The 26,229-nt window shown below is 39.1% G+C and overlaps 3 protein-coding genes across 3 annotated transcripts; all 3 read right to left on the bottom strand.

Annotated features, from left to right (window-relative positions):
- Positions 1-2,540: 2,540 nt before the first annotated feature.
- On the bottom strand, positions 2,541-9,494 carry tmprss2 (transmembrane serine protease 2). The gene is made up of 12 exons (XM_013912731.1): positions 9,480-9,494; positions 9,148-9,298; positions 7,286-7,402; positions 7,071-7,200; positions 6,419-6,535; positions 6,287-6,327; positions 5,843-6,011; positions 5,026-5,189; positions 4,830-4,925; positions 3,013-3,155; positions 2,775-2,927; positions 2,541-2,549 (listed from the first exon to the last, which is right to left on the bottom strand). The coding sequence occupies exons 1-12, from the start codon at positions 9,492-9,494 to the stop codon at positions 2,541-2,543; spliced, it is 1,305 nt and encodes a 434-aa protein (XP_013768185.1).
- A 2,102-nt stretch (positions 9,495-11,596) lies between these two features.
- On the bottom strand, positions 11,597-20,456 carry acat1 (acetyl-CoA acetyltransferase 1). The gene is made up of 12 exons (XM_005740396.1): positions 20,324-20,456; positions 16,959-17,006; positions 16,756-16,873; positions 16,480-16,575; positions 16,124-16,224; positions 15,756-15,899; positions 15,521-15,671; positions 15,338-15,433; positions 14,914-15,027; positions 14,139-14,203; positions 13,027-13,184; positions 11,597-11,991 (listed from the first exon to the last, which is right to left on the bottom strand). Exons 1-12 carry the CDS (start codon positions 20,372-20,374, stop codon positions 11,871-11,873), a joined length of 1,263 nt encoding a protein of 420 aa, XP_005740453.1. The 5' UTR covers positions 20,375-20,456; the 3' UTR covers positions 11,597-11,870.
- Positions 20,457-22,392: 1,936 nt separating this feature from the next.
- Positions 22,393-25,819, bottom strand: LOC102213680 (collagenase 3-like). Its single transcript, XM_005740397.1, has 10 exons — positions 25,718-25,819; positions 25,378-25,619; positions 25,141-25,289; positions 24,711-24,839; positions 24,431-24,592; positions 24,199-24,328; positions 23,968-24,101; positions 23,726-23,885; positions 23,529-23,632; positions 22,393-23,068 (listed from the first exon to the last, which is right to left on the bottom strand). Exons 1-10 carry the CDS (start codon positions 25,814-25,816, stop codon positions 22,959-22,961), a joined length of 1,419 nt encoding a protein of 472 aa, XP_005740454.1. The 5' UTR covers positions 25,817-25,819; the 3' UTR covers positions 22,393-22,958.
- Positions 25,820-26,229: the final 410 nt, after the last annotated feature.

Genomic DNA, 26,229 nt, shown 5'->3' on the forward strand with positions numbered 1-26,229 from the left:
TCACAGTAATTATAACTTTCTTACGGGCAGTAAGTCTTTAAAACAAGATGACATCGGTAACACAAAAATGGAAAACACATTTACAATCACAATTCCAAAAAACTTGGGTTGTAACATAAATAAAAACAGAATGCAATATTTTGCAAATCTCATTCTTATCTTATTTCAATTTAAAAGTTGAGACAGGGCCATGTTCACCGCTGTGCAGCATTATCTCAGCATCAACAATGGAGAAACATCTGGGAACTCAAGAGACCAGTTACATTTAGGACAGGATTTTGTTTGTTTTTTGTTTTTGCTTTTTTGTGTGATGTAGAATTCTAGCTGCTCAACAGTCTTGGGTCTCCTTTGTTTTATGTCTTGTTTTATGATGTGCCAAATGTTCTCAGTAGGTGAGAGGTTCTGGACTGTAGGCCGGGCAGTTAAGCAGCCTGACTCTTCTATGAAGCCATGATGTTGTAAGAGGTGTGAGATATGGTTCAGCATTGTCTTACTGAAATATGCAAACAATTCCCTTAAAAAAAGACATCATCTGGATGTGTTGCTCTAAAACCTGTATATATGTTTCAGCACTGATGGTGACTTTCCAGATGTGCAAGCTGCTAGTTCAATAGGTAATTCTGCCCCCCATACCATCAGTAAGCATTTTGAGTCCTGATAACAAGATGCAGATAACAAGTATCTCTTCAGATCCACTTTGCTTCAGCCCAGGTGAGGACCTGGTGTCTCTGGATCACATGACTCCTTTGCATGCTAGAGACCTGCATTAGTGGATGGCATGGTGAATTGATTCAGGCTTCAGGAATCACGTCTTTAATGCACTGCCACCTGAGGGCCCAAAGATCATGGAAACTTTGTCCTAAATCCCTAAAATCTTTTGCCAGGTTATGGGCTATGGTTACTGTATGTACAGTAGATAAAAAGATATTCAAAGTCTTTATTCTGAAATTTATTCACATTTTATAGACAGTTTTTTGCAGATTGGGGAACCTCTGCCTATCTTTATAAGCGTGAGAAACCCTGCCTCTCTGAGATGCTCTTTTTAAACCCGATCATGTTACTGAAACGTGGCCAGTACCGCTCATTCTCTTCTTGCACCTGTCCCAACTTTTTCGAGACAAGTCTAAATACATCTGATACATTTTCTCTGCTCTGTTGTGAATAAAATATGCATTTATGAACCATTGCATTCTGTATCATCGTTGCTATTTATTTATTGACATTTTAAATTGGGTCTGATTGAACTGGGGTCTGCGTAAACCAGTGATATACCAGTTGCATTTGGTAAAGCAATTCAAAAAACGATTAGATCAGGCTAGTAAAAGTACTAGTCTTCCTAAAAGGTCGACAGCAAGTAATGTGTGCATTTAAGCAGCTCCTGCACATTTGCTAAGAGAAAAGAAGCAATTAAAGAATAAGTAAGAATTTGATCTGAAGGTTGGAAGTACATCAGAATGGAGCGAGAGCCTCATTCACTCTTTTATTCAAGTAGAAAGACACTAGTGTTTATTTAAACTTTGCTAGTCTTAATGAAAACTGCTTTAAGCTATTATCCACAATAACATTCTAATACAGCATTTTTTTATTCTATGTATTTTAAGCACTTGTCTCACAGTAATGCACACATTATTGTTGTGAAACCACTCTTTAGTATAGGACTCTGAAAAAAAACATTATGTAAATATCAAAGCTAAGACAGTGAAATGGAAAATAACAGCTAGTAGCTGAAAAAAATCCTGTCTGTAGACAAGTGCCTTAGAACATGTGACAGTAATATACCATAAAACATTAACTACCATTAGTTAACTGATTTGTCACTTATTACTGGGCAGAACTGAATTCCTGGCTGATTGTTTTTCCTATAATATGTGGAAACAGACTCCAGTGTGAGCAAAGCTGTCATCCACAGCGCACACAGAACACTTAAAGTACAACTTATTTCAGAACATTTGACATTGGTCATATTTTATTTTGAAACAGTTATGAGATACAACACAACAGTGTGTGAATGTGTGTGTGAATGGGTGGATGACTGGATATGTAAAGCGCTTTGGGGTCCTTAGGGACTAGTAAAGCGCTATATAAATACAGGCCATTTACCATTTTTTACCATTTAACTCTAGTGGAATTTATTACATAACATTATGTGACACAGTCAAAATTTGATTTCCTGGCTTTGACCTTGCTGTTCCACTTCAAGGACATCATACTTAGTTGAGGTGGGAGCTAAAAGGCACATGTATGAATTCATTTCATTGTATCAGGCATGGCATAGCAAGCTTCGTTAGCCAGGCAGAAGTAAGAAAAGCAAAGCTACATTTTTCTGTAGCACATCTATCGCACAATGTGAATTTACAAAAAAACAACTCTTTGCTGAAAATTAGTTTTATTGGACCAAATAATAGCTTTATTTTGTCCAAATGCAAGAAATTCAGTGCATGCTATAAACAAGAATATAAAAATGCTGATCCATTATTTTGTTGGTTGATTTTTGTTTTGCAAGTAACTCAAGTAGTTCCTTTCAAAAATTCACCGACGTCTCAGTTATTCTATGGAGGTAAAGAAAAAAAAGTATGATTAGATTTAGGGGGAAGAGCAGATTCTCTTTTGTTCTCTTAGATGATTATTAATCACCAAATTATGTATCAGAGAACATAATTTTACACAACATGAAAAACAGTCAAACATTCAATGTCATGTACAAAGTGAACTGATTAATCAACAGATAATTTCACAGGACTTTATTCTCTATTCTCCTCCCATTGCATATGTACCTGTATGTTTTCGTATATCCAGTCAATAAAGAATGGTACATTGGCATAGACTCCTGGCTTGTTCTTCAAAGCACATCCATAACCATAGCTCGTAGCTCCTGCCAGCCACCATCGATCTCCTTCTTTCACGACCAGGGGACCTCCACTGTCACCCTGCAGCACACAGAACCACAGACATATCTCAGGTTGTACACGTATTGCTACATCTCAGAGTGTGTGACAGGAGGATCACACTGACCTGACAGGAGTCAACTCCTCCCTCCAGGCTACCTGCACAGAACATGGCCTTGGTGACTTCACCATTTAATACTTCAGGTGCATTACAAGTGGCCCTGCTGTAAATGGTCACCTTGGCTTGATTCATTATTTTGGGGGTTGGCCCTGGAAAAAGGATTATTCACACTGTTAACTCAGACAAACATGAAAGGCAGTGCTTGCTAAGTCCCATCTGAAATAATCGACAATGAAAAATGAAAAGGAGCATCACAGGTTTCTCACTCAACGTAGTTTATATTAGACAGTGCTGTGAAAAAGTATTCAACCCCTAAATTTGTCTTGTGTTCTTGTGTTTGTGTCAACGTGGACACAAACTACATCGACAGCTGCTGGAATAGACCCACTCAGGTCTGAATACTTTTTTTTCATTCTGAGAAGCCTGAAGCTGGCTCAAAGGTCCTGTCACTAGCACGTTAATCCCAAATCCAAGGCCATAAACACACTGTATATTGTTAATAACAAGTAACAAAAATCCAAAACAGCGGTAGTAGTTTTTACTCTTCTGCTCTGGGTCACACACTGAACTTTGTATTTCTTTTCATTCTCAGTTGGAAAGAGTCTGTTCTGCTCACTGGCTTTATTTAATATCCATTTATGTTCCTATTAACTGAGGATATCACAGTTACTAGTTTAAGGGTCATTAAAAAGTCTTGTTTAACATGGACAGGACATGCATAACTGTTTTACTTTTTCATGGAAAAAATGTAGTGGTAGCTATTAGTGAAGATATAATAATGAACTGGTGGTAGTTGCATTTATTGTACAGAAGAAAAAAAAAAGGTGACAGTAAACATCAGATCAGTTTTGATGTCCTAATACTGACTCCATATTTCTGGTATTGCTAAAAAACAGCTTGAATAAATTTAACTGAAGTTAATGAAACAGATGTTAATCAATCAATGACATTCATTCACATATTGTAATAGTCTAAACAGTGTCTGCCTTTTTTGAAAATGCTGGTTAGTGTTACATGATTAAGAACTTACAATTAGAGATGCATCGAACAATTGGCCAGGACTGGAATCAACTAATTTCCAGTGACTTGGGTCATTTAAGCCAGCCTATTGGAATTAATGGTGTTTTGTGGTTTCTTTGTGTGTAGTATTTTGGTTTTCCTTTTCGGCTGCTATGTTTAGTTTCCATGTTGCCTTGTCGAGATGTCTCGTCTCCACTTCCTGTGTGTCATTCCATGTCTCCCCAGCCGTCATGTCTCTCTTACTTGTGCTCTCTCGTCCCCTCTCTCGTGTTCCCTCGCTCCCTCTCTCATCTGCCTTGCCTCCTGTCATGTTGACGCATGCTCACGTGTCAGTCTATGTCTCAGTGTTTCCTGTTTTACTTTGCTAGTCTCACGGTCCATGTTTTGTGTGTTTAGTTTTGCTTCCCCTGTGGCGTCACTTTGTATCAGCTGTGTTCCCCATGTGTTTCCACTTTCCTCATTGCCGTTCTGTGTATTTAAGTCCTCTGCTTGGTCGGGTCATAGCAGATGGCCCCGCCCCTCCCTGAGCATGAGTCTGCTGGAGGTTTCTTCCTGTTAAAAGGGAGTTTTTCCTTCCCACTGTCACCAAAGTGCTTGCTTATGTGATTGTTCCATTGTTGCATTATTGTAGAGTATTTTCCTTACAATTTTAAACATTTGGTGCTATATAAATGGTATAAATAAATCAATGTAAATAAATAAATGGTATAAATAAATACCATTGAATTACATTTTGGGTGTTATGGTAAAGGCTGTTGCCAAAGGCTGAAGGTTTGACATATTCAGTTATGGTTTTGCCTCACCTGTTGACTGCAGTGCTCCCCATCCTGTGATCCATGCTTGACGATTAGCAGAAAGGTTCAGGTCAACATTGGGGAGACACACTGGCCGAACTTTATCTGAGGCATAAGCATGTATCACCTTAGAGTGCTGGATTTGCAATCACGTAATCACAGTATCATTGAAATTAACATGTGAAATTAACTTCCAAGTACTTACTGTTAAAAGTCAGAGGTGTATCAAGCTTTAGGAGAGCAATGTCATAATTATTCGTTCTTGTGTCAAAATCTTTATGTTTGATGATTTTCTGAACTCTGCTGTTAAACATGTTTTCCAAGTTCACGTCCCCATAGTTTACCCTCCACAATGAAGGAGAAGAGGAACTGCCAAGGAAAAGACAAAGTGAAATGGGCATGGTGGATTTATTAAATATTAGCCAAAACACTGTAGATAAAAGATGAACACGAGGTCTCTATTGATCCATTATGAATCCTCCACTTGAGTGGAGGACTCGACAACTGATAGTTGGAGACTCGACATAAAAAGTAAAGGTGGCTCTCACTGAGAAATTGAGGACACTGTATGATAACGATTTGGCAGTTCCAGTCTTACACAGTTTTATCATCTAATTGAATGTATGGTTGTCAAAGCTGCATGGCCAAACCTTAGGCCTGCTTCAACTAAGATAGTTAATGTTAATGTCTTCTGTGGGATAAACACAGTAAGTGAACCTGTTGTCGAAAAAGAGACAAACCTACTGAACTTGCAGACACGTCGCGTGCTTCACTGCTATCAGTGACACAGTAACCTTTCTACCAACATGTGAATAAATATATTGCAATAAAGTAAAATTCCCATATATCCTGTGTACTTTGTCTTTGAAGGCACACCTAAGTCATTAAGCTGTAAATATGACACACACACAGGTAGTTCTTTGAATCAGGATTACTTCCGTCAGAGGGATTATGTTTTTGCTATTGTTCAACAGCACAATGACATGTTCGGGTGAAAGAAAGCAGAGAATAGAAGCTCTCACTATTTAAAGCAGTGTGCAGCAGACAGGATCCAGTATCGGCTGATAATGGAGCCTCCGCAGCTGTGTCGACCTGAAACCTGGAGGCTGACCTGCCATGGCCAGGCTCCATTTACAGCCTCTGTGCCACCAACAATACGACTGCTCGGAGCTGCTGAACTCTTGCCACATTCTGAGGACCGAGGAGCTCAATGTTACTTTCGCTGACTTTCAAGCTTTTAAACCAATTCAGACACTGTAGCACCAGACAAATGGACAGACTAAATGATTACATTGATGTATGATCAATCATCCAAGTAAGGAAATCCCCAAAACTTGATTCTGTCCATCACTCATCCAAGTGAGGAAACGCTTCTTCACTGAAACACGACGTCCAGATAAATAGAATCAAGTTTTGGGGATTTACATTATTATTTCACGTATGTCACAGAGAACACAGTAGCTTACCAATACACTGAAGTGTGACAGCTTTGGAGAAGCACAGTAAGCTGCAAAGTGAAAGGATGAAAAAAACGGCACATTTTATAAATGCTGTGGTGTGTATGAAGTGAGCACTCAGTGATATGTGGTTGTGTATACCTGTGAGTGAGCTGTGACTGTATTAGTGAGCCACTATTACTTCCGGACTCCAGCCTCATATATCCATTGGAGGCCAAAGAACCTGCACTGGTTTGGCTGTAGGCAAAATAATCATCTCTGTGGGACAAAGAGGCACGTGTGACAGGGAGATGAGACCAGCAGACTGTACTCACACATACATGCATGTCACGCAAGGACATTCCCTCTGAGTTAGAACTTTGAAAAATATGTACTAATCAATACTGCACATTTGTCATTTCAGAAGAATATTAGTTGTTGTCTCAGTGGGTGGAAAAACTAAGTACATCCATTGTTTCCACAGGTAAGCAGTAGCTCTGTGCAGCTAAAAAAACAAACACTTTATCACCCACGTATCATACAGGCCACCAGGTGTAAAATTACAAGATGATTCTTATCATTTTTGTCAAAGGGCTGAGGAGTTACAGTAATGTGACGCACACATTATTATATCAAACTAATATCTATTATATCTAATCCAAGAAAATATTTTTGTATGTAACTTTTAAAAAATGCTTTAGTTTGGAAATTATTCAAGGTCCAGTAGCAATGCAAATCATGAGTCGTGTAATATGAGTGAGCTTTTTACACCACACATTGCAAAAGTGTGTCAGTGGGAAAGGACAATGAGCACCTGCTGTAACCAATCTGTCTGCACACAGTTCGTCCATAGTTATCATCCCAGTTGTCAGCACACACGGGCATCCAGGTCTGGCTGCTTGATGAATAACTCTCCAGCATGGAGTTGGCCCCTTGGAGGCGAACTGTGAAACATCAAGTCTATTAAAAAATAGATTCGTACACTAAATAACTGTGTGGAAGACTGAGACACTGATTTGAATGCCTTACAGCACTGAGATTCATCCTCTCCATCTGGACAGTCAATGGTTCCATCACACCACCGGGTATGGCTCAGACACATCCCACCTTTTCCACACGACTTCCCCAGTAGACACTGGTAGTATACTGTGAGCACATGCACTTACTACTGTGAACCTCATATATATACAACAGCATGCAGAATCATACCACATTACAATACTTAAATTATAAAAATAATTTTATGCAGCTGCACAGTCTCCAGATCAACTCACGGAAGTACCACAGCAAGAGTCCGAGCACTGCCAGGATAACAGTCACACACAGAAATGCACTCAGGATGTACTTCCAGTGACATTTCTTTCTTCCTGAAGGCCAAGATAAAAAAAAAAAAAAAAAAAAAAGACAATCCTGTATCAATTTGTAAAAATTCATGGAAAAACTGTTGATTTGGGAGACAGACACTATCTCTACTTTTAAGATTAGGCTTCAAACTTTCCTTTTTGATAAAGCATATAGTTAGTGCTGGACCAGGTGACCCTGAATCCTCCCTTAGTTATGCTGCAATAGGTGTAGGCTGCCGGGGGATTCCCATGATGCACTGAGTATTTCTTCTTCCGTCACCTTTCTCACTCACTATGTGTTAACAGACCTCTCTGCACTGAATAATACTTGATATTAATCTCTGTCGCTCTTCCACAGCATGTCTTTATCCCGTCTTCCTTCTCTCTCCCCAACCGGTCGCAGCAGATGGCCCCGCCCCTCCCTGAGCCTGGTTCTGCCGGAGGTTTCTTCCTGTTAAAAGGGAGTTTTTCCTTCCCACTGTCGCCAAAGTGCTTGCTCATAGGAGGTCATATAATTGTTGGTTTTTCTCTGTATGTGTTATTGTAGGGTCGACCTTACAATATAAGCACCTTGAGGTGACTGTTGTTGTGATTTGGAGCTGTATAAATGTATAACTATCCCAATCATTAATGCACAGTCACAAACAAGACACAACTGCACTGAGTTTGCCCATGTTTTAGAAATCTAAACAGCCACTCTGACGACAGATGAATATTGTGATATTGTAGTAATGTAAACCATAAAACAGTTAACAAGAAGCAATAAACTCTACCAAAGAGGAGTCATAAACACAGCTAACTTACTTTGAGGCTCATATAAACATTGTAAACCAAAATTCTTGAAGTAAATAAACACATCATTTACTTTTTCTTTTCTTTTGCTTTTAACATCTTCTAACTTTAATATTTAGAGTTTCTTTTTATTGAGCTTATGAAACTAAAACATTTCAATTAATATGAAGAGTTTCTGCATTGCACTATATAAATAAACTTTATGCAAAAGTATAACTCCACTCTGTGTTTTATTGTTTTGTTTTGTATATCTTTCATAGTTTGCAACTCTCTATGAATGCAGTCATATTCAGAAAGGTGTGTCTGGATAGTTCAGTGTCTACGTTCTGAATTTGTGAGTATCTAGTGGTTAAGAGGAAGTTACAGTTACCTATTTTATGCTGCATATTAAAATTTGCACAGTATTTAACTTGTGGAAACACCGTAAAACTCTTCAAGTTTATCGACTTTAAAAATCAGTTAATCAATAAATTCATCAGTTGGTGTAACAGTCACCACGGCTTTCTGCCTGCCAACTTTTAGACAACAACAGTTTAAAACTATTTTAGCCACGTTGTCTTGTGTCTCTAGAAAAGACTCGATTGAAACTGCATTCATTTGATCAGGGAAACAATTTTAATTATTTAGGTTAAATTAGTATGTGTGGATTTAAAATGTGGAACAAAAATAAGTTAATGATTCTGTGAATGTGCAATACATATTTCCAGATGGATATTTGCCAAGTGACAACCTTGGTCAAATCAAATATTCCAGTACCTTTTGTTTGCCTTGGATTAGCTGGTATTCCAGGTGTTGAAGTATAACACTGGTTGATGGAGGAATGGCTGGGGATCTGCTGTGTTACAGAAGATGGAGGACTATATTCTTCATGTTTAAACACTTGGTTGTCATACATGGGACCGCTCACCTGGAGATATACAGACAAAAAAAAAGATGAATTTATTTGCTCTACCTGTCACTGAGGTAATCATTTCATCAGCATCGATTTGTTAGATTCAGTTATAAAGTTGAGATATCAGATCGAGCCTGTTTGTATATGTATGTTTAGTCAAATAACAACCTGAGAATAACACTTGAGGTGACCTTACCTGATTATTATTCATAGTGAAACTGATTTTACTGCCCGAAGAAGAAGAACTCTGTGAAACCTGAAAAGTGATGTGTAAAATTTAAACACATTTAAATACTAGTTGTTAGGTGCCACACAGGTATAAAAACATTCACACATCTTTGCAGATTTGTATTTTTTCATTAAACTGAACAGCTTGGCCCCACAATAAGAAGCTAAAAAATAACACACACATATTAAAATGAAACAGAAATACTCGTTTACACTTTTCTGTTATTCACAAATAAGATTTAAACTGAAGAGAGAACATTTTTGAATAAATCCTTGCTCATCTTACTTTGGTATGAAGGTATCATGTGATCCAGGACAGCTAAATTACTTAGAATTATTTACTAGTTCTCACCTCGAAAGTTTCCTTCGGTTCTCTGACTCTGTTACCGCACTCATTTGTTTCTCTCTCTCCCTGTCTCATTTTCTTTCTCGCCTCGAATGTAATCAACAGCCAGAGTCACGCCCTTTCCCACTGTGTGCGCACCCAGCATGTGGTGCTCAAGTGGATTTACACACAACTGGATAAAAAAATGACAGGTGCAAAGAATATGGGCATATCTCAGTATCTTAATTCACATGTACATATTCCAGTTCGTGTAATCAGATTTGTGTGTGCGTAGAGAAATCAGTATGTCTGTGTGTTCATGTCTGTTCTGTGAGTATGAATGGTTCAAAAGTATTAAAGCGCAAATCTCTATAAAAAACAACAACAACACACAAATCATAAGTTACAATCATGCAGTTTTACTTTTTCTCTCTTTTATTTTAACATGTAACTTTTGCTACGCACACACAAATCTCCACACAGACTGAAATACACACGTTCGGATTGAGACAAATGCAAACAATGCTTTTGATACAATTCCACCCCCATTACAAAGCACCATACTTCAGTACAGATGAGAGACAGTGTTCTATATATATTTCCGAGAGGTTTGCAGATTGGTGTAACAATCCTGTGCATCTCATACAAGCTTAGGTTCTTTTGCATAAGGCATGTGTTTTGGTAATCAAAGCTCCATCTCTTACCAGTCTTCACAGCTTTACTCTGGGGCCTAATAAGATTCTACTATATTCTGCTAACCATAACATGAAGATTAAAAATAGGGTGAAAAGGTGTAATATATGCACTTACATTAAGTGTAAATCTCGGTCCTGTCAAAGCAAAGAGTTCCCTGAGTTTAATTTGTGACGTCTAAATAAGTGGACTTTAAAAAAGAATGGACAAAGGACTTTCAGACCCTGTTAAAATTTAACTCTGTATGAATGTGCCAACTGTCAGGAAATGCAAAATAGAGAAAGAAAGATGACGTCATGAAGGACACGGTGGAGGTACATAATGTCTAAATGACACACTCACAACCTTAAACTGACTTTGAAAGGGTGTGAGGATAATGAGGGATCATCGAGGTCAAGCTAATTAGAGGAAACAAAACATCCTGCATAAAGCTAACCACTCATTGCACCCTCCTTCCCCCGGTTTTGATGAAACTCACCTTTACTGAGCAGCATATCCTGACTAGGTGTTCACCCACAGGGGAAAAACATGATACATTTCCAGCAACACTACACTTAAACCGCACCCCACAAACATGAGTCCACTAAACTCTATGGATGAATTCTGTCTATTTAAACACATGGATTACCTTGTGAATATTTACAAATGCTTTAGCCCATCAAAATGGTATCTATCTAGCATCTTTTTTGTTTTACATTCTTGTCTTAATATAAATAATATAGTTTAATTCATGTTTTATCATTACAGACAAATGTTTGTTTCCCTTCAGGCAGAGAATATTTAAGAGAGGGGAAAAGTGCAGTTCTTATAATCAGAGGCAAACTGATCCTTTAATCCCCAATTTCAAAAGGTTAAAAAGACATTGCTGTTGCAGATAATGCAGCCAAACAGAGCACAGTCAATGTTATCGCTTATCTCTGGCACGTTATGTATCCAGTGTAAGAACAGCTTAACTTAAGAAAGGTAGTTGCGGCATCTAGTGGCCAGTTTGAAATACAACACAAACTGGTAATTGTAGCATTACCCAGTAAATACACATGCTAAACAACAGACCAATAACAAGACAGTGCTTTCAAAAAACTATTTATTTAACCAGAGTTAAACATTATTCTATTTTTTGCACAAGACGTGTTCTCAAACAAGAGGAGTGTTTTGTACACTGGAGTCACGACATCACAGGAGTCCCGTGTTGCTGTTTGCTAAGGCCGCTGACATTAACGTAACAGATTCTTTCTTCACAATTAACAGGAGCTTATAGATGTGAGAGTCCTTTGGAACCAGCAGACAGTCACTGCACAGTTCAACACTCTTAAAGGAACAGAAGCTTCTTGCCAAGTCTTCTTACAGCTTCTGGATCAGAATAGAAGAAGCTCCACCGCCTCCATTGCAGATGCCCGCCAGCCCGTACTGACCAGACTTCAGGTTGTGCACCATGTGACCCACAATTCTTGCACCAGACATCCTGACAGAGGAAAGAGAAATAGAGGGTAATAGTTTCTTTTCTACTCTAGGTTTAAAAAGCCATGGCGTACTACAGAAGTGCACAGAAATCAAACATGGGACTGTATTTAAGGTAGGCACGCGTAATTAGTGTCAGATGTCGGAAAAAGCAAACAGTTTGTGACCGCTATGCTGTTGTGATTTATGATAAATGAGGTTGGATAAAGAGAACTGTTGAACAATAAATACAACTGATGGAATGCAATAAAGATGTTAAACGGACAAGATAAGCAAGGCTGGAGTTATTGGACTGTGGCAAATTTCATTCATAACAGTGACATCACGTCAGCCCCGCCATCGAACACCTCGGCGGCTTCAAACGTAGGCTGAGCCTGCCATGAATAGTCATTTTGGGAATGATTAATTTGGACTGTTCTTTTTCCAGAGTGGAATGATGTTTCTGAGATTTTTCTTCAATGACTTTCAATAAATTGGGTAAACAGGTTTGAATTTATTTTGGATTTTCTCTCATCTATACATGTTTAATACTATATACACACACAGGCTCAAATATATACATACGCACCTATTTATATTGCTTAAATGTCTCTTAGCAAGTTAATCTCGGCCATGGCACCTTTGTTAGCCATTGACAAGCTTCTAGAATAAGTCAGGCTGGACATTTGAGCACACTGTTTCGCAGAATTTGTAGAGTTAATTTAAATTATGTGGTTTGTTGGCACAGAGCTGGCTTTTTAAGCATAGTCAACAAAGTCTCAATTGCTAAGGTCAGTGCTTAGAGAAGATCCACATACCTGTGGTTAAGCATTGCTCCAGTTAAATAATTAACTCTGACAAAGCCAAAAAGGTTAGCAGGGCTGTCACGTGTCAGGTTTCTTGTTTGCGAAGAGAAACAGTTATGATGTATTGTTTGCAATATTATGGGCCACATCTGAATATTTCAGACAAATGTAAACACATTTACTAGAAAAAAAATACTTTTGAGAAGAACCAGGTGAGTTAAAGCCAAGTTGTAACATTTTGTTGTGTCACCTACCCAATGGGGTGTCCCAGTGACACAGCTCCCCCGTTAACGTTGACTTTTGCTGGGTCGATGTTCAGCATCTTGATGTTAGCCAGCACAACCACGCTAAAGGCCTCATTGATCTCCCACATGGCAATATCATCCTTCTTCAGCCCCGCTGCATCCAGCACCTGGCAGACACACACACACGGGTCTAGTCATACACATATATGGGTCTAAATAATTATTATATTATGCTTTTGTACATACTTTTAATTTAACCTAAAAATATAAATATGAACAATCTTTAGTAATCACAAAACAAATATAACCCAGGTAAATACGACATGCAGTTTCTAAATGATGATGTCATTGTGTTGTTGTGTCACCCTTTGCAGCAAGAAGAAGGATCGCGCATTTGTGATAACTGACGATGAGCCTTTCAGGTTGGACTTTGCTGAATTCTTTGTTCACCTTTTATCTCCCACGTCCACAGAATATTTCCCAAAGGTTTTGGGTTATTTACAAAATCATCAAGATATTTTTTTGAAAAATGGAGTTTGTGTTTATTTTTGTCAGCAGTGGTTTTGTCGTTGGAACTCTCCTATTTGTGGTCAGGCTTATTCTTATATTATGTAATCTTGACTGGAAGAAGTGAGGCCTTCAGTTCTTTAGATGCTATTCTGGGTTCTTTAGTGACCTCCTACACGAGTTGTTGATGTGCTCTGGCAGTGCTCATCTTGTTCCTCCTTGCACACAGGGGCAGACACCAGTCCTGATGATGGGTTAAGGACCTTCTATGGCCCAGTCCAGCTATCCTAAAGTAACTGCCTGTCTGTTCGAATCTCTCCCATGCTCTTGAAATTGTGCTGGGAGACACAGAAAGCCTTCTGTCAATGGCAGATGTTGATGTGTCAGAGTTGGTCTACCTGTGTAACCTCTGTAGGGTCCCAAGTATTGCCTCAGACTACTAAAAGCATAAGGTGATACAGAGACTGGCCTAATAGAGGACTAGTCTCATCGAACTAGTGAAAAAACAGAAAAGATGAGGAGGGAAAAACTGTTGGTGGCTGTTTTTGGGGGTTGTGTCAATGTTGCAAAATAATTAGAAAATGTAAGTGCCAGACTACATGCTCATAACCCACCTTTGGTACAGCAAATGCAGGAGCAATGGGGAAGTCGATGGGTGCAACTGCAGCATCGGCAAAAGCTGTGTAAAACAAATCAGAGAATGTACAGATATATATGAACTGTTTGGCAACCAAAAGTCATCCAAAGATACTCTCAGGAGGAAACAAGAAACACTTTCATTTCAAAAGGAGTTCATTTTACCACCGTGACTTGATATAAACAAATGCTGAAGAACTGGTGTCAGACTCAAATGGATGCATTGAAAAACAACAACTAAACAAAGCCAGCTAACGGTTTAACAACAGAAGATTTTTTATGACAGATTTTTGTTACTTTAATGAAGATAGTTGAACAGATACCACTGGAACAAATGATGGTCAAATGTATCAAGTCAGCTTCTACCCAGTTCATTATACAGGTCCAACTATTTGGAGCCAGTCGGCCTTTGGGTTTGCAATAACCCTCTTTTAAAGATGCCTCTAACGAATATCAATGCTTAAACTTATTTGCTGTTTTCTTGTGATTTTAAATGCTCTGAAAAAAGCATAAAAAATGTGGTCAATGTGGTTCTGCCAGAGGTTTCTTCCTGTTAAGTGTTTTTCTTTCCCACTGTCACCAAGTACTTGATCATATGGTGTCAGGTAATTATTGGGGTTAGGTTTTACACTGTCTTTTTGTTTTTTCCATCAATATCGACCAGCACTGCCTCCTTCTTCACCTTGTGAGTGCGAACCAAGAGCAAACCAACAGTAAAGCTCTCCATGAAGCAAGCGTCCACGAAAAACTTACAAACAACCCTGGCCAGTGGAGTCACATTGAGTCTTTTTGCTGCATCTGCTGTCATTAAAACAAGAGCTGCAGCGCCGTCGTTCAGTGTGCTGGCATTGGCTGCTGTCACCGTGCCTGAAAACAGCAAAATAAAAAAATAACAAGAGACCCATCAAAATAAATTACACCTTTAACAACGCACAGATGAGCAACCACATTACTGTTATTAACATTTCCTGTAGCAGCAGAACTACTTGTACAATTTTTTTAAGTTATTTTAATAAAAACAGTACACACTGTATTTGTCTGATGTTACACGTCTTAGTTAAAAACATTAAAGAAAATCTCATTTTTAATCTTTTTGTTTTATTTTAATTAGTGTTAAAGTGCAAGAAGAATGTGGATGCTTCACACAGCTTCATGTTGCTCTATAACTCATCGTTACCGTTCTCTTTCTGGAACACAGCTCTCAGTTTGGGGACTTTGCTGAAGTCGACCCGTCTCCACTCCTCATCCTCAGACACCACCACATCAGGTTTGCCTGCAAAACCCCATCAACAACATTAGCTGTGCAATAACACTAATTAAAGTCACTGGGCCGAGACAAACATGGTATATCTTCCTGTACCTTTCTGGGTAATAGTAACAGGTATTATCTCCTTTGCCAGCACACCAGCCTCGTGCGCTGCTCTGCTGCAGCTATAAGAGTTGATGGCGTACGCATCCTGCTCCTCTCTGCTGATTTTGCAGTTCTTGGCTGTGTTTTCTGCACAGTTACCCTGTAAGAGAGCAACAATATTATAATGCTCTAAATGCACATAGGCCTTATAATTTTCCAATAATAAGTAGAACATGAGGATCACCATGTGGAATTTGTTGTAGACATCAGTGAGTCCGTCCTTCACAATGAGGTCTTCCATCCTCACTCCTCCGTAGGATGGGGTCTCTCTTGCCATCACATAAGGTACATTGGACATGCTCTCCATGCCTCCTGCCACCATCACATCCTAAGTCACACATATAGAACTATAGTCAGAGTAATTTGCATTACAAAGCCGGAATAGCCCATTATAAACAAAAGTTTCTTTCAGTCCTGATAAACACGTGCATTTATGCATTTATCAGGATCACATCTGTGATCGAGTACTAGCATGACAGCAAAAGATGCAGTATTTCAGATGAATCTGCACTCGTGTTTTGTTACACCTTGCAGATTTAATGCTGATAATACCTGGTGTCCACACATTAGACTCTGAGCTGCCATCATGATGGACTTCATTCCAGATGCACAGACTTTGTTGATGGTTGTTGCTGGTGTGCTGAGGGTCAGTCCTGTGGAGGCAATCAGAGACATCATTCTTACTATAACAGAAATTAGATGAAGACAACTTCTCACCAGCTCTGGATTCTGCTTGGATGCACATTTGAAACTGCAGCAAATTTGCCTCCAATGTCAACAGATAATATTCAAAAAACAGTGTTTAGCTCAAGAAATTGGGAATAATTCATATTGCAGACTCAAAAATATCCCTCAAGGCAGCACAGATGTATCAATATTGTGGGTTAAATATAGCCGAGTGGTCATACCTGCTCCGAGCAAGGCCTGTCGTGTGGGGGCCTGTCCTTCGCCAGCCTGAAGCACATTGCCCATGTAGACTTCCTTCACTTCTTCCGGAGCAATTCCTAAACACAAAGGCAACATACTGAACATGCACAGCTACCTCAGTTTTAATGCAGCCCTGTTTCCACTCATGAGAGACAGATACTCAACCTATTGTATGGACACAGCGTCAGCCGATGTTTATCAAGCAACAGAGGAAAGTGGATCCGTCCGAGCAGTGAAAGTGAAGTGGCCGAACATACCTGCTTTGTCAATGGCCCCCTTGATGGCAATAGAGCCCAGTTTGGTGGCTGGAACTGAAGCTAGGCTGCCTTTGAAGGATCCCATCGGAGTGCGGACTGCGCTGACAATGACGACTTCCTACGACCATACATTTAGTGTATATATGTTATTGTGCTCTACAGATGATTAACTGTCAGTGCAGGCTCTCAGTGATAGTACTTACATTGAGGGAAGGATGAGATGTGTAGGTTCTTGACAGATACTTGTGAGCCTACAGTGACAAGATCATAAATGTTATAAATAATAAGTGAACATAAGTATTTAGCTGATATAATGCCTATGACAGGTGTCTGACCTTTGTTTTGTGGGTCTGATGGACCCAACACATTTAGGGTTTTTATTAACCAATACAACCATAACAATGTATCTAAAGGTACTTAACAGATGTTTATTTTACCCCAAGTACAAGAAATATAGATAGACCATATATATGGTTAATATTTGGTCATTTACTTCTATTGAAGCCCATTTATGAAATATGCTGTTTGATTTTTGGTCATAAAATGTAATAGAAATAGAAAATTGAATCAAATATAAAGGCAGCAAACTGTCATCACTACTGACATTTATATCTTTCAACAGATTGATATATACTCTACAAGCAGCCTTTTTGTGCTACCCTATACAACAGTGTGTGTTACATATGTACTACTTGCCGTCCACCTCTAAAACACACATTGCAGCTTGTCTTTCTGTTGCTAAGGATCAAATCAGGGAACATCTACTGACACTGGTATATTTGTAGATGGGATCTAGGATGACGAGTAAAAATCAGCTTTGATGCCCTCCACAAGATGGACCACCATTTGTCTTGGCCCTGGTTGCACCATGCTACCAGCCAAGCTCAATGGCTCATTCTTTGGGCGAGGAGACTATTCAGTGTCACCATTTTTGATATCCAAGGGTTTGCTTTGGGGCAGGTGTTCAGTGTCAAATCCTGTCTTCGTGCTCACTTTCAGACTCTGAACTGATGGTGCTGCTTTGGCTCACCTGGCTGAGGAAGTGACCAACGTATGGAATTTAGAGCCCCAGATCATTTATCGTGTGTTATACCCCTTCACTCTCGCCCTGCGCTGATGTCTACTTTCTGCACTGTTCTATCCAATAAAGGCAAAATGACTCACGTTCTGAAAACTCTTCCCATCTGTTATCTTCCAAATGTTCTCTCTTATCTAAAAGTCCTAAAACTCCTCAGAGAATCCTTTCAACGATATGGAGAATTACAAGAATGCGAGAACAGGCAGATGAATGTGACTGAAATGTTTGAACCTTGTTTGGAAAAAGCACGAGCAGAAACACAAAACACACATGGGCGATCGTGGCTCAAGAGTTGGGTGTTCACCTTGTAATCGGAAGGTTGCCGGTTCGAGCCCTGGCTCGGACAGTCTCGGTCGTTGTGTCCTTGGGCAAGACACTTCACCTACCGCCTACTGGTGTTGGTGACGGTGCGATATGGCAGCCTCGCTTCTGTCAGTCTGCCCCAGGACAGTTGTGAGTACAACTGTAGCTGCCTCCACCAGTGTGTGAATGTGTGTGTAAAGCGCTTTGGAGTCCTTAGGGGGGGACTAGTAAAAGCGCTATACAAATACAGGCCATTTACCATATGTACACCACATAGTAGAAACAGGTTTTGTGAAACGTTCAAACGTCCTGAGGCTTTGAAACTTTCTGACACCCGTCTCCACCAGAACATCTGCTGGCCACTTTTAACTATTGTCACAGTCTCATAATCCTATTCTGTGAAACAATAACACAGGCAGCTGCTTCACAAGTCTAAATAAGGGTACTTGTTATATCAGGCTATTGATAATTATGAAAACAGCATGTGTTATCGCGGCTAAATCCCACACAAACAGGGAAAGAAAAACATTGAGACTGTTAAAGACAACAAGCTGTGACTGTAAAGAGCAGAGTACTTACTTAATACAATTTATAGAATTAAACATACTGACAAACGAGGGCTATATTGATTGTGACAGCCACACAGGTTTTCAGCTTTCAGACTGAGTTGGCCTGGTTTTTTCCCTCCAAGTCACCTCCTCAGCTTTGTAAAAAAAAAAAGAAAAAAAAAAAAGAGTTTGGATGCGTTTAGTTGATGTTTTAGTCGTCTGACACTTTCCATCATCAGGTTGTTCCACACGGCCAAACAAAGCTAGAAGCAGCTCTGATGTTTTAGATACCTTTTTGAATCTAAGCAAACACAACACAGTTAAGAGGTTGCTCCTGAACTTTTGCAACGTGTCAGTCTGCGTCTGCGTTTTTAATCACACTGAAATTGCATCTGCATGCAGCTCTCCTGTTTTTTATGACACAATTACACCGAGAGTATTAGTGGGAATAAAAAAGAAAGAAGTTTCTCTTTTTGTTTTTTGAGGTCAAGGACTCATTTGTAATGACAATTATTTAAAAAAAAAAATAGTAACAAATTATATTTTATAGTAATAGCACAACAATTCTTTAATTTTCATTGGTTTCATTACTACAGTCAAAATAATAAGTTTCTGAATGTGCAGGATGTTAGACTGTGCGTGAAGCCACTTGATGCAGCAAATATCATTTTCTGTTAAAAGTAAAAAACTTGCATAAGCAAGTAATAATTCCAATAAAATCATATTTATTCAATTACACTTTCTGGTGTTTTAGTGAATGAATACTCTATATTAGTCTTCACAATCCACAGCACAAATAACAATGAGAGATCTAGTATTAATTTTCTTACATGTGCACGTGGCCGTTTGTCTTAATTAAAAAACATTCACTTAATAATTACAAACACCAGCGCACATGACTCCGTCCCGGGGAAAAACAAACAAACAAACAAACAAACAAACAAACAAACAAACAAACCCAAATCCTGCCGCTTCACCTGTCCAGAAGCAGCAGCTAAGCCATCTGTCATAACTGGGGCGAAACGTGTCAAACACGATTACAGTGCGAGATCATAAAAATGGGTTATTTTATGTTCTTCACAGAAAATTAGCCGTTGTTGAAATAATGATAAATCTGAAAAACTTGACGTTTACTAAACAATGAAAAGGTGTCCCACAGACCCGAACATCACACGTTAGAATCAAGCTCTAGAATAAAACTGTCACCGTGAAAAATATGACAATAAAGGCAGGTATTCAGGTAATATCAGCTGCCTAATGAAGTGACAGGAGCTAGAGTTTCAATGGTACTCTTTGTGGGCGCTAAGCTAGCTGCAGCTGATGCTATAGCTAGCCTGTTTTGGTGTCAACTAGTCCTTTCTGGTACACTGTCGACTGTATTGAAGCCAGTAAAGCATACTACTACTGCTTCTTTAAAGTACTCTGACTAACCAGCTACAAGTACAGTATGTTTTCAGGTGTTTGCATTACTTTAACCTGCCAAGAACGCTACTCACACACACACACACACACACACAGAGCAAGGTTAGCACAGCTACTTGAAGTTAACCAGGGCCCTGTGCTGCCAGCCTAGCCTTCCTGTTTCTTACAACAACATGACCACAAACCTATGATGACAGTTTCACAGCCCATCACTTACCAGACGTTTACAGATTTGAGCGTGCATGGTTAAAAGTCCACTGGATGACATTTCGGACTGAGACACAGAACTGACTAATGCTTCACCTTCAGCAGCGCACGAATAAACACATCAGCCAATCACAGGAGGAGGTGTGCTTCCTACGTCATCTTTGGCTAAGCATTGTAGTTATTGTAGTTTCATCCACAACATCCAATGTGTATTGCTTAAATAAAATATATTGGGTTATATATATATATATATTAAGATCAACACACAGTAATCACATTTACCTTGATAATTTTTAAAAAATATAAATAAATATTTTATTTTACAGTATTTCACAGGTTCCAGTTCCACTGTTTATTGTTTATTCATTTAAGTGCCAATAGGAAACGTTTCTGCTTAATGAATAAATGGCTGTAGAATATAAATTGATTCTCTCATGGTCCAGGGACTTTGAGTCAGTATTTTGGGTTTCGTGTGAGGTTTGGGCTCTTGTATTTAAGTCTGGGGTGTGTGTATTACAAGTGCATTGCTATTTTCTCTCGTCATATATTTTGTCCTCTGTAGTCTATTTATCTTCTCTTCCCCAGTCATTACCCCATGTCTGACTGGTCCCTCTGTATCCTGTCTCTGTCTTCCTTTTTGTCTGTGTCAAGCTGGTATGTCTCAGTGTTGGTTTTCTGTTTTATTTTGATAGTCCCTCATCGTTCAGTTTCACTTCCCATATACGTCCCCTATGATTAGTGTCAGCTGTTTCCCCACCTGTTCCTTCTTCCATCCTTATCTGCTATCTGTATATATTGCCTGCATCTTTCTCCCTCTGTTCTTTGTTGTGTTTTCACTCATCCCCTCACTCCTTATGTTTTGTTTCCTTGCTTCCAGTATGCATTTTTTGTCTGGCAGGAAAGTACGAAGAAGAAATCAAAGAAGCAGGAGGCCCAATTTATGCCATTGTATCTTTGGTTAGGTTAATGTATCCCTTAAAATAATAACAATTTAAAATGTATAGTTTAATTGCTGGTATTAACTATTTCAGACTAGGTTAGAGAGTGCAATGAGTCAGTTAATACGTTGTCAGCATATTTGGAAATATGCAAAAGTATTTTCATGCAAAATGACACATAATTCCCTGCACGGCAAGCTGATCATTATCTGATCAGCTAAAGAATTATAATCCAAGTATTCACTATAATATGGAGCACAAGCTTACCTTCAGCAAAGGTCAGATTATTAACATGATTAGCAGCTATGTTTCAATGCTGTGGAAAAGACTTTAAAGCTTATAATGAGCTAGTTGCATATTTTATATGGAAATATTCAGTGCCAGTGTTGTGAATAAGACCAGCATTACAATGTCAATGTGTGTGTGTGTCTATAGGGGGAGATATATTCCTTAGATCTGCATGTAAAGGAATTTACTTCATGTTCATGCATGTTCACTTCATCAACAAGAACATGTTGATTTCAGTCTGAAAAGCCTTGAAGCAGGACATCAGGGTATTTCATCAGCACCGTGTGTGTGTGTGTGTGTGTGTGTGTGTGTGTGTGTGTGTGTGTGTGTGTGTGTGGGGGGGGGGGGGGGGGGGGTCTATGTATAGATTTCTGTGTCAGGGTCTGGCTGTGTGGTAAGCAGAGGTTGTTTTTTCCCCTTTTTCCAAGAAAAACTAAACTAATAAATATGAGTCACTCTAGAAGCATCATAATGATTAGTCAAGAAGTCCATGAACACAAAGCACTGAATCAATGACCCATGACCATGACATTCTGCTCCGTACAGATGTGTTGTTATGCCAAGAAGCCATGTTATGTATTTATTATATTGTGTGAGAATGTATTATTTATATTGGATATAATAACCAAAAAGTATCAGATGTTTTTAAACAGTTCAGCTTTTATATAAATAAGACATGTAGCCATCAGTTATTTAAAATTCATACAGTCATTTTTCATATCATAGTTAAGAAACAACAGTCTAAAGACAATGAAGTCATTTAGTGTATTTACTAGTGAATGCTCCTTTTAAAATGAAGTCATCTGAGCAATTACAACAAAACACGTTTAGAAAATACATTTGAAGCTGCATTTAGAAGGTCATTAAAATATTCTCAAAATTAATTACTTAATGCAGTGCTCATCCATCTCATACCTTCTGCAGCTATAGCACAATGCAGTATTAAATCCCCCTTTAACATAATACTACTTGGTCAGTGGTTCAATTTCTCTTTAATATTCTCAAAATCTTTAGAGAGTATTCAGTCATATCAAGATACCAATATCAGTTTTTAATTTAGTTGTTTCCAGTATAAACTAGTTTTGTTTTGTTTCAGCAAAACTTGCAGCACTAAACAATCTTATTTGAGCTGTAACTGTTGTTAAAGTACAATGAATTACTCAGGCAAGGGCAAAGATTTTGTGTCCACCTGGGATCAAAATAATTTAGCAGAGGCAAGGATGTGTAGATCATATATTTATAGATCATAGTACTGACTCCTTAAGCCCCACTTTTATTATATGTTTAAAAAAGAAATTGAGAAAAGTGCAGTTTAAACGTTTTCAGTGAAGTACTTGAATAATACTGTAGGCTTTGTTTACAGATTTTTGTCTTAGTTTGCACAATTACTACATACTGTAAAAACAAAGACCCATTCGTCTAGGGGTTCGTGCAGCGCAGGAAGTAACTGTTCCTCAACACACGGTGCCGTGTCCCAGTCCCCAGGTCGTACTCATACATGTAGGGTCCACTGTAAATGTAAGTGTAACCTGCAGAACAATGGCTTAGTGTTAGTCTAAATACTAGTTAAAGAAATGGTTCACAAAAATAATACATTGTCTTAATTCAACGATATACATGAGGCCACTGCTTTCATGTGTTGGTTATACTAAACTAAAAGACGGTTAGCTTAGCTTAAAGCATAAATACAGCCATCAGACTTTGCCAAAAAAATCCACCTACTACTGTCTCTAAGCTCAGTACTTAATACTTAACTGTTGTTCGGGGAGGTTATGTTTTTAGACTCATTATAAAGTAGGTGCTACTTTTCGGTTTTACACTGGAGCGTATAGTTTAAGAGTTAAAGAGTTTTCAAGAGTTTTAGAGCTGCTTCTGGTTCTGCTGTTATGTTAAAAGTGTGGAAATTACAATGACAGTAGCATGACTTTTAGTCTGGCAAGACATTTTTTAAAAATCTCTAATTTCAGGTTAGCAGTGAGGACCACTCACCTTTGTGCTGGAAAGCTGCCGTAACTCTTCTAGTCAGGCCTGCAAAGGCCTGATTCACCAGTCTGGGATATCCCTGCTCCATAGTCTTTCTGGACTCATCATAACTGGAGAAAAACAGAAAATAGATCGATCCAGTTGACGTTAATAGTATAGAGTAGTTCACAGTGAAAATTGGAACTGGTAAACTTTCAACTCACCTGAAGTAATTATTGCCTACAAAGAAGAGAGTTTTGCCAGAGTTTACATCATGAAGGGCAGCGTCGATTTTCCTCACTCCTTTTGGCAGACCAAAAGCAGTTAGTGTTTTAGGGTAGCCCCGCACGGGCTGGTTGCCAGTGAAGGCCCACACTTTGCGACCTGTAAAAAATGATTGAAAACGCTTAAGTTAGATTCCAAAATATGGAATGTGTTTCTTACATAGATAAGGAGAAACCAGTACCTTTGAACAGAAACACTGTGTCTAACTGTCGGCTCTCATACGCAGCATCGATGTCCACAGGGGCACTGGGCCACAAGCTTCTGATGAGGCTTTGCTGTGGAGTCTGGCTCTGGGGGAAGCTACGCCACAAGAAGCTGATAATAAATAGAGGCAAACATGAGCCATCAAACAATCATTACTAAACTGTGGATTTAGATGTTTTAGCACTCTGCTGCGGCGCATATCTGAAACCTGTCTTTGAAGAAGATAATCACTCCTCTGTGGGTTGTGACAGCATCCAATACCATGGTAGAATCACAGGCATCAGGAGTAGTGGGAGGCTTGGGATCATCCACAGAGGGATCCTTCCCAGAGTTTGAACCTAGAATTCAAAAGATACGTTTTGGGAAGCCCTGCTTCACAATCCACCAAAGGTCAAAACGAGCAGCAATACCAAAGCAATATTCAGACCCTCAGTACTCACCATAGAGGTACTGAATGCCCCTAACATCATCCTGAGGCAGAACAAAGGTGTCAGGGTTTCTGTAGGAGTACGTTGGGTACATTAGGGCACCAGGGACATTGGAATGACCTAAGCCCAGAGAGTGACCAAACTCATGGGCGGCGACAATGAAGAGGACGACGCCTGAAGCCGAAAACACATAATGGCAGGCCGGTTACAGGACAGTGCGACAATGCAGTTATTTTCTAAAATCACAGCACGTAAAGATCAAAAAAGGAAAAATGATAAGTGAAAACCTCACCACGGCTTGAGCGGAACGTGAAAGATTCATCATCGTCAAAATGAGCATCCCCTCCAAGACCATCACCGGGAGCAAAGGCGTGGGCGAGAGTGTTACCGGGCCCATCAAAGGAATTAAAATCACCATGTTCTGTTAAATAAGGCAAACAAGCCAAAATTTACAAACCATTTTGTGTACACATTGACATGAAACATTTGGTAAATAGTTATCTCCAAGTGGATTCAAACAATCAATCTAAAACATATATAACTCTATGTAATACAATATAATGCCGATTAGAGGTATCGTGTGTATAAGTACATCATTTCTTTAGGATTTTCTTATTCTGAGTAACCTATCCATACTCTATTTTCTATTGTTTTAGACTCATATTTTTAATAATGATGTTATCTGAGTGCATCTTCCATTGCTGAAAAAAATTTGCACTCACCCCGGCGAACAAAAGAGATCATAATATCAGCAATGCCGCTGTAGATCCTTGTGAACCTCAGTGGAGTGACTTTGGCCCACACCTGCAGAGCTTTGTCTATGGAAGCATCCACCTCTACCACAGACATGTCAGGTGTGTATTTCTCTATCCTGCAGGACAAAGAAATATTCAAGAAAATCATTAGTGTGGTCACATTTTCTCACGTTGTGTGTTATGTTGTGTCTTTAGATCATTCACCTGTATGTGAGGCTGCGTTTCTGCCATTTTCTTCCATAAATGGAGAAACGAGCGACCTGTTCATCGGGAACCCCACAGCGGGGCTTCTTCATCATGGCCAAAGTGTCAGCATCCAGAGACCCGGTGATCTGGAGACCAAAGAATCTCTGCATCTCAGCCAGCTTCTTGTTCAGTGGGCTGATGCCCCTTCTGACAGCTGGACCCTCCTCCTCTGTGAGGTTGAAGAATTTCTTCAGGTAGTTCTGTCAAAAAACATGAGATCTGAACAATATTCGTAATACCCCATAGTCCTAGGACTTGTGTTACAATTATAGGAGAAGCAAAGGAAACATATACATACCTTTGCAAAACTTTCATCTTCCACAGAAACTTCAGAAAGCGGCACAGAGAGAACTGCAGTCGCCAGACTGAACAGAATACACCCGGTGAGAGACCTCATACTTCTTCACTGTTTTGACTTGTGTACATACATTGAAGTCTGGTGTTATATAGGCTGTGGAGGGGAAGTATCGTAGAGTGGGTGTGTTAAGCAACTACTTCCTTGAGCTGATGACTCAGTAATAGTTATATTTAGGATGACATGACTGAGGAGAAGATCAGCACAGATAGAAAATTCCCAAATCAACTCTGTGATTATGAGATGACACATTACAAAACATTACATACCAAAACTACAGATTTTTAAACCAAATATTATGTTAATAGTGAAACAGTAAGGGATAATAAAACCAGTGAGTTTTGACTGTTGTACATATCATTGTAGGATCATGCTAGTGTATTTCTTCATCAGTGTTTTGCTGATACTCATTCAGACAATATTGTCTCTATGTATTTAAACAGGAGGGAGATGAA

The sequence above is a fragment of the Pundamilia nyererei genome, unplaced genomic scaffold (genome assembly GCF_000239375.1).
Source record: "Pundamilia nyererei isolate P.nyererei 1_Seehausen unplaced genomic scaffold, PunNye1.0 scaffold00099, whole genome shotgun sequence".
Taxonomy (NCBI): domain Eukaryota; kingdom Metazoa; phylum Chordata; class Actinopteri; order Cichliformes; family Cichlidae; genus Pundamilia; species Pundamilia nyererei.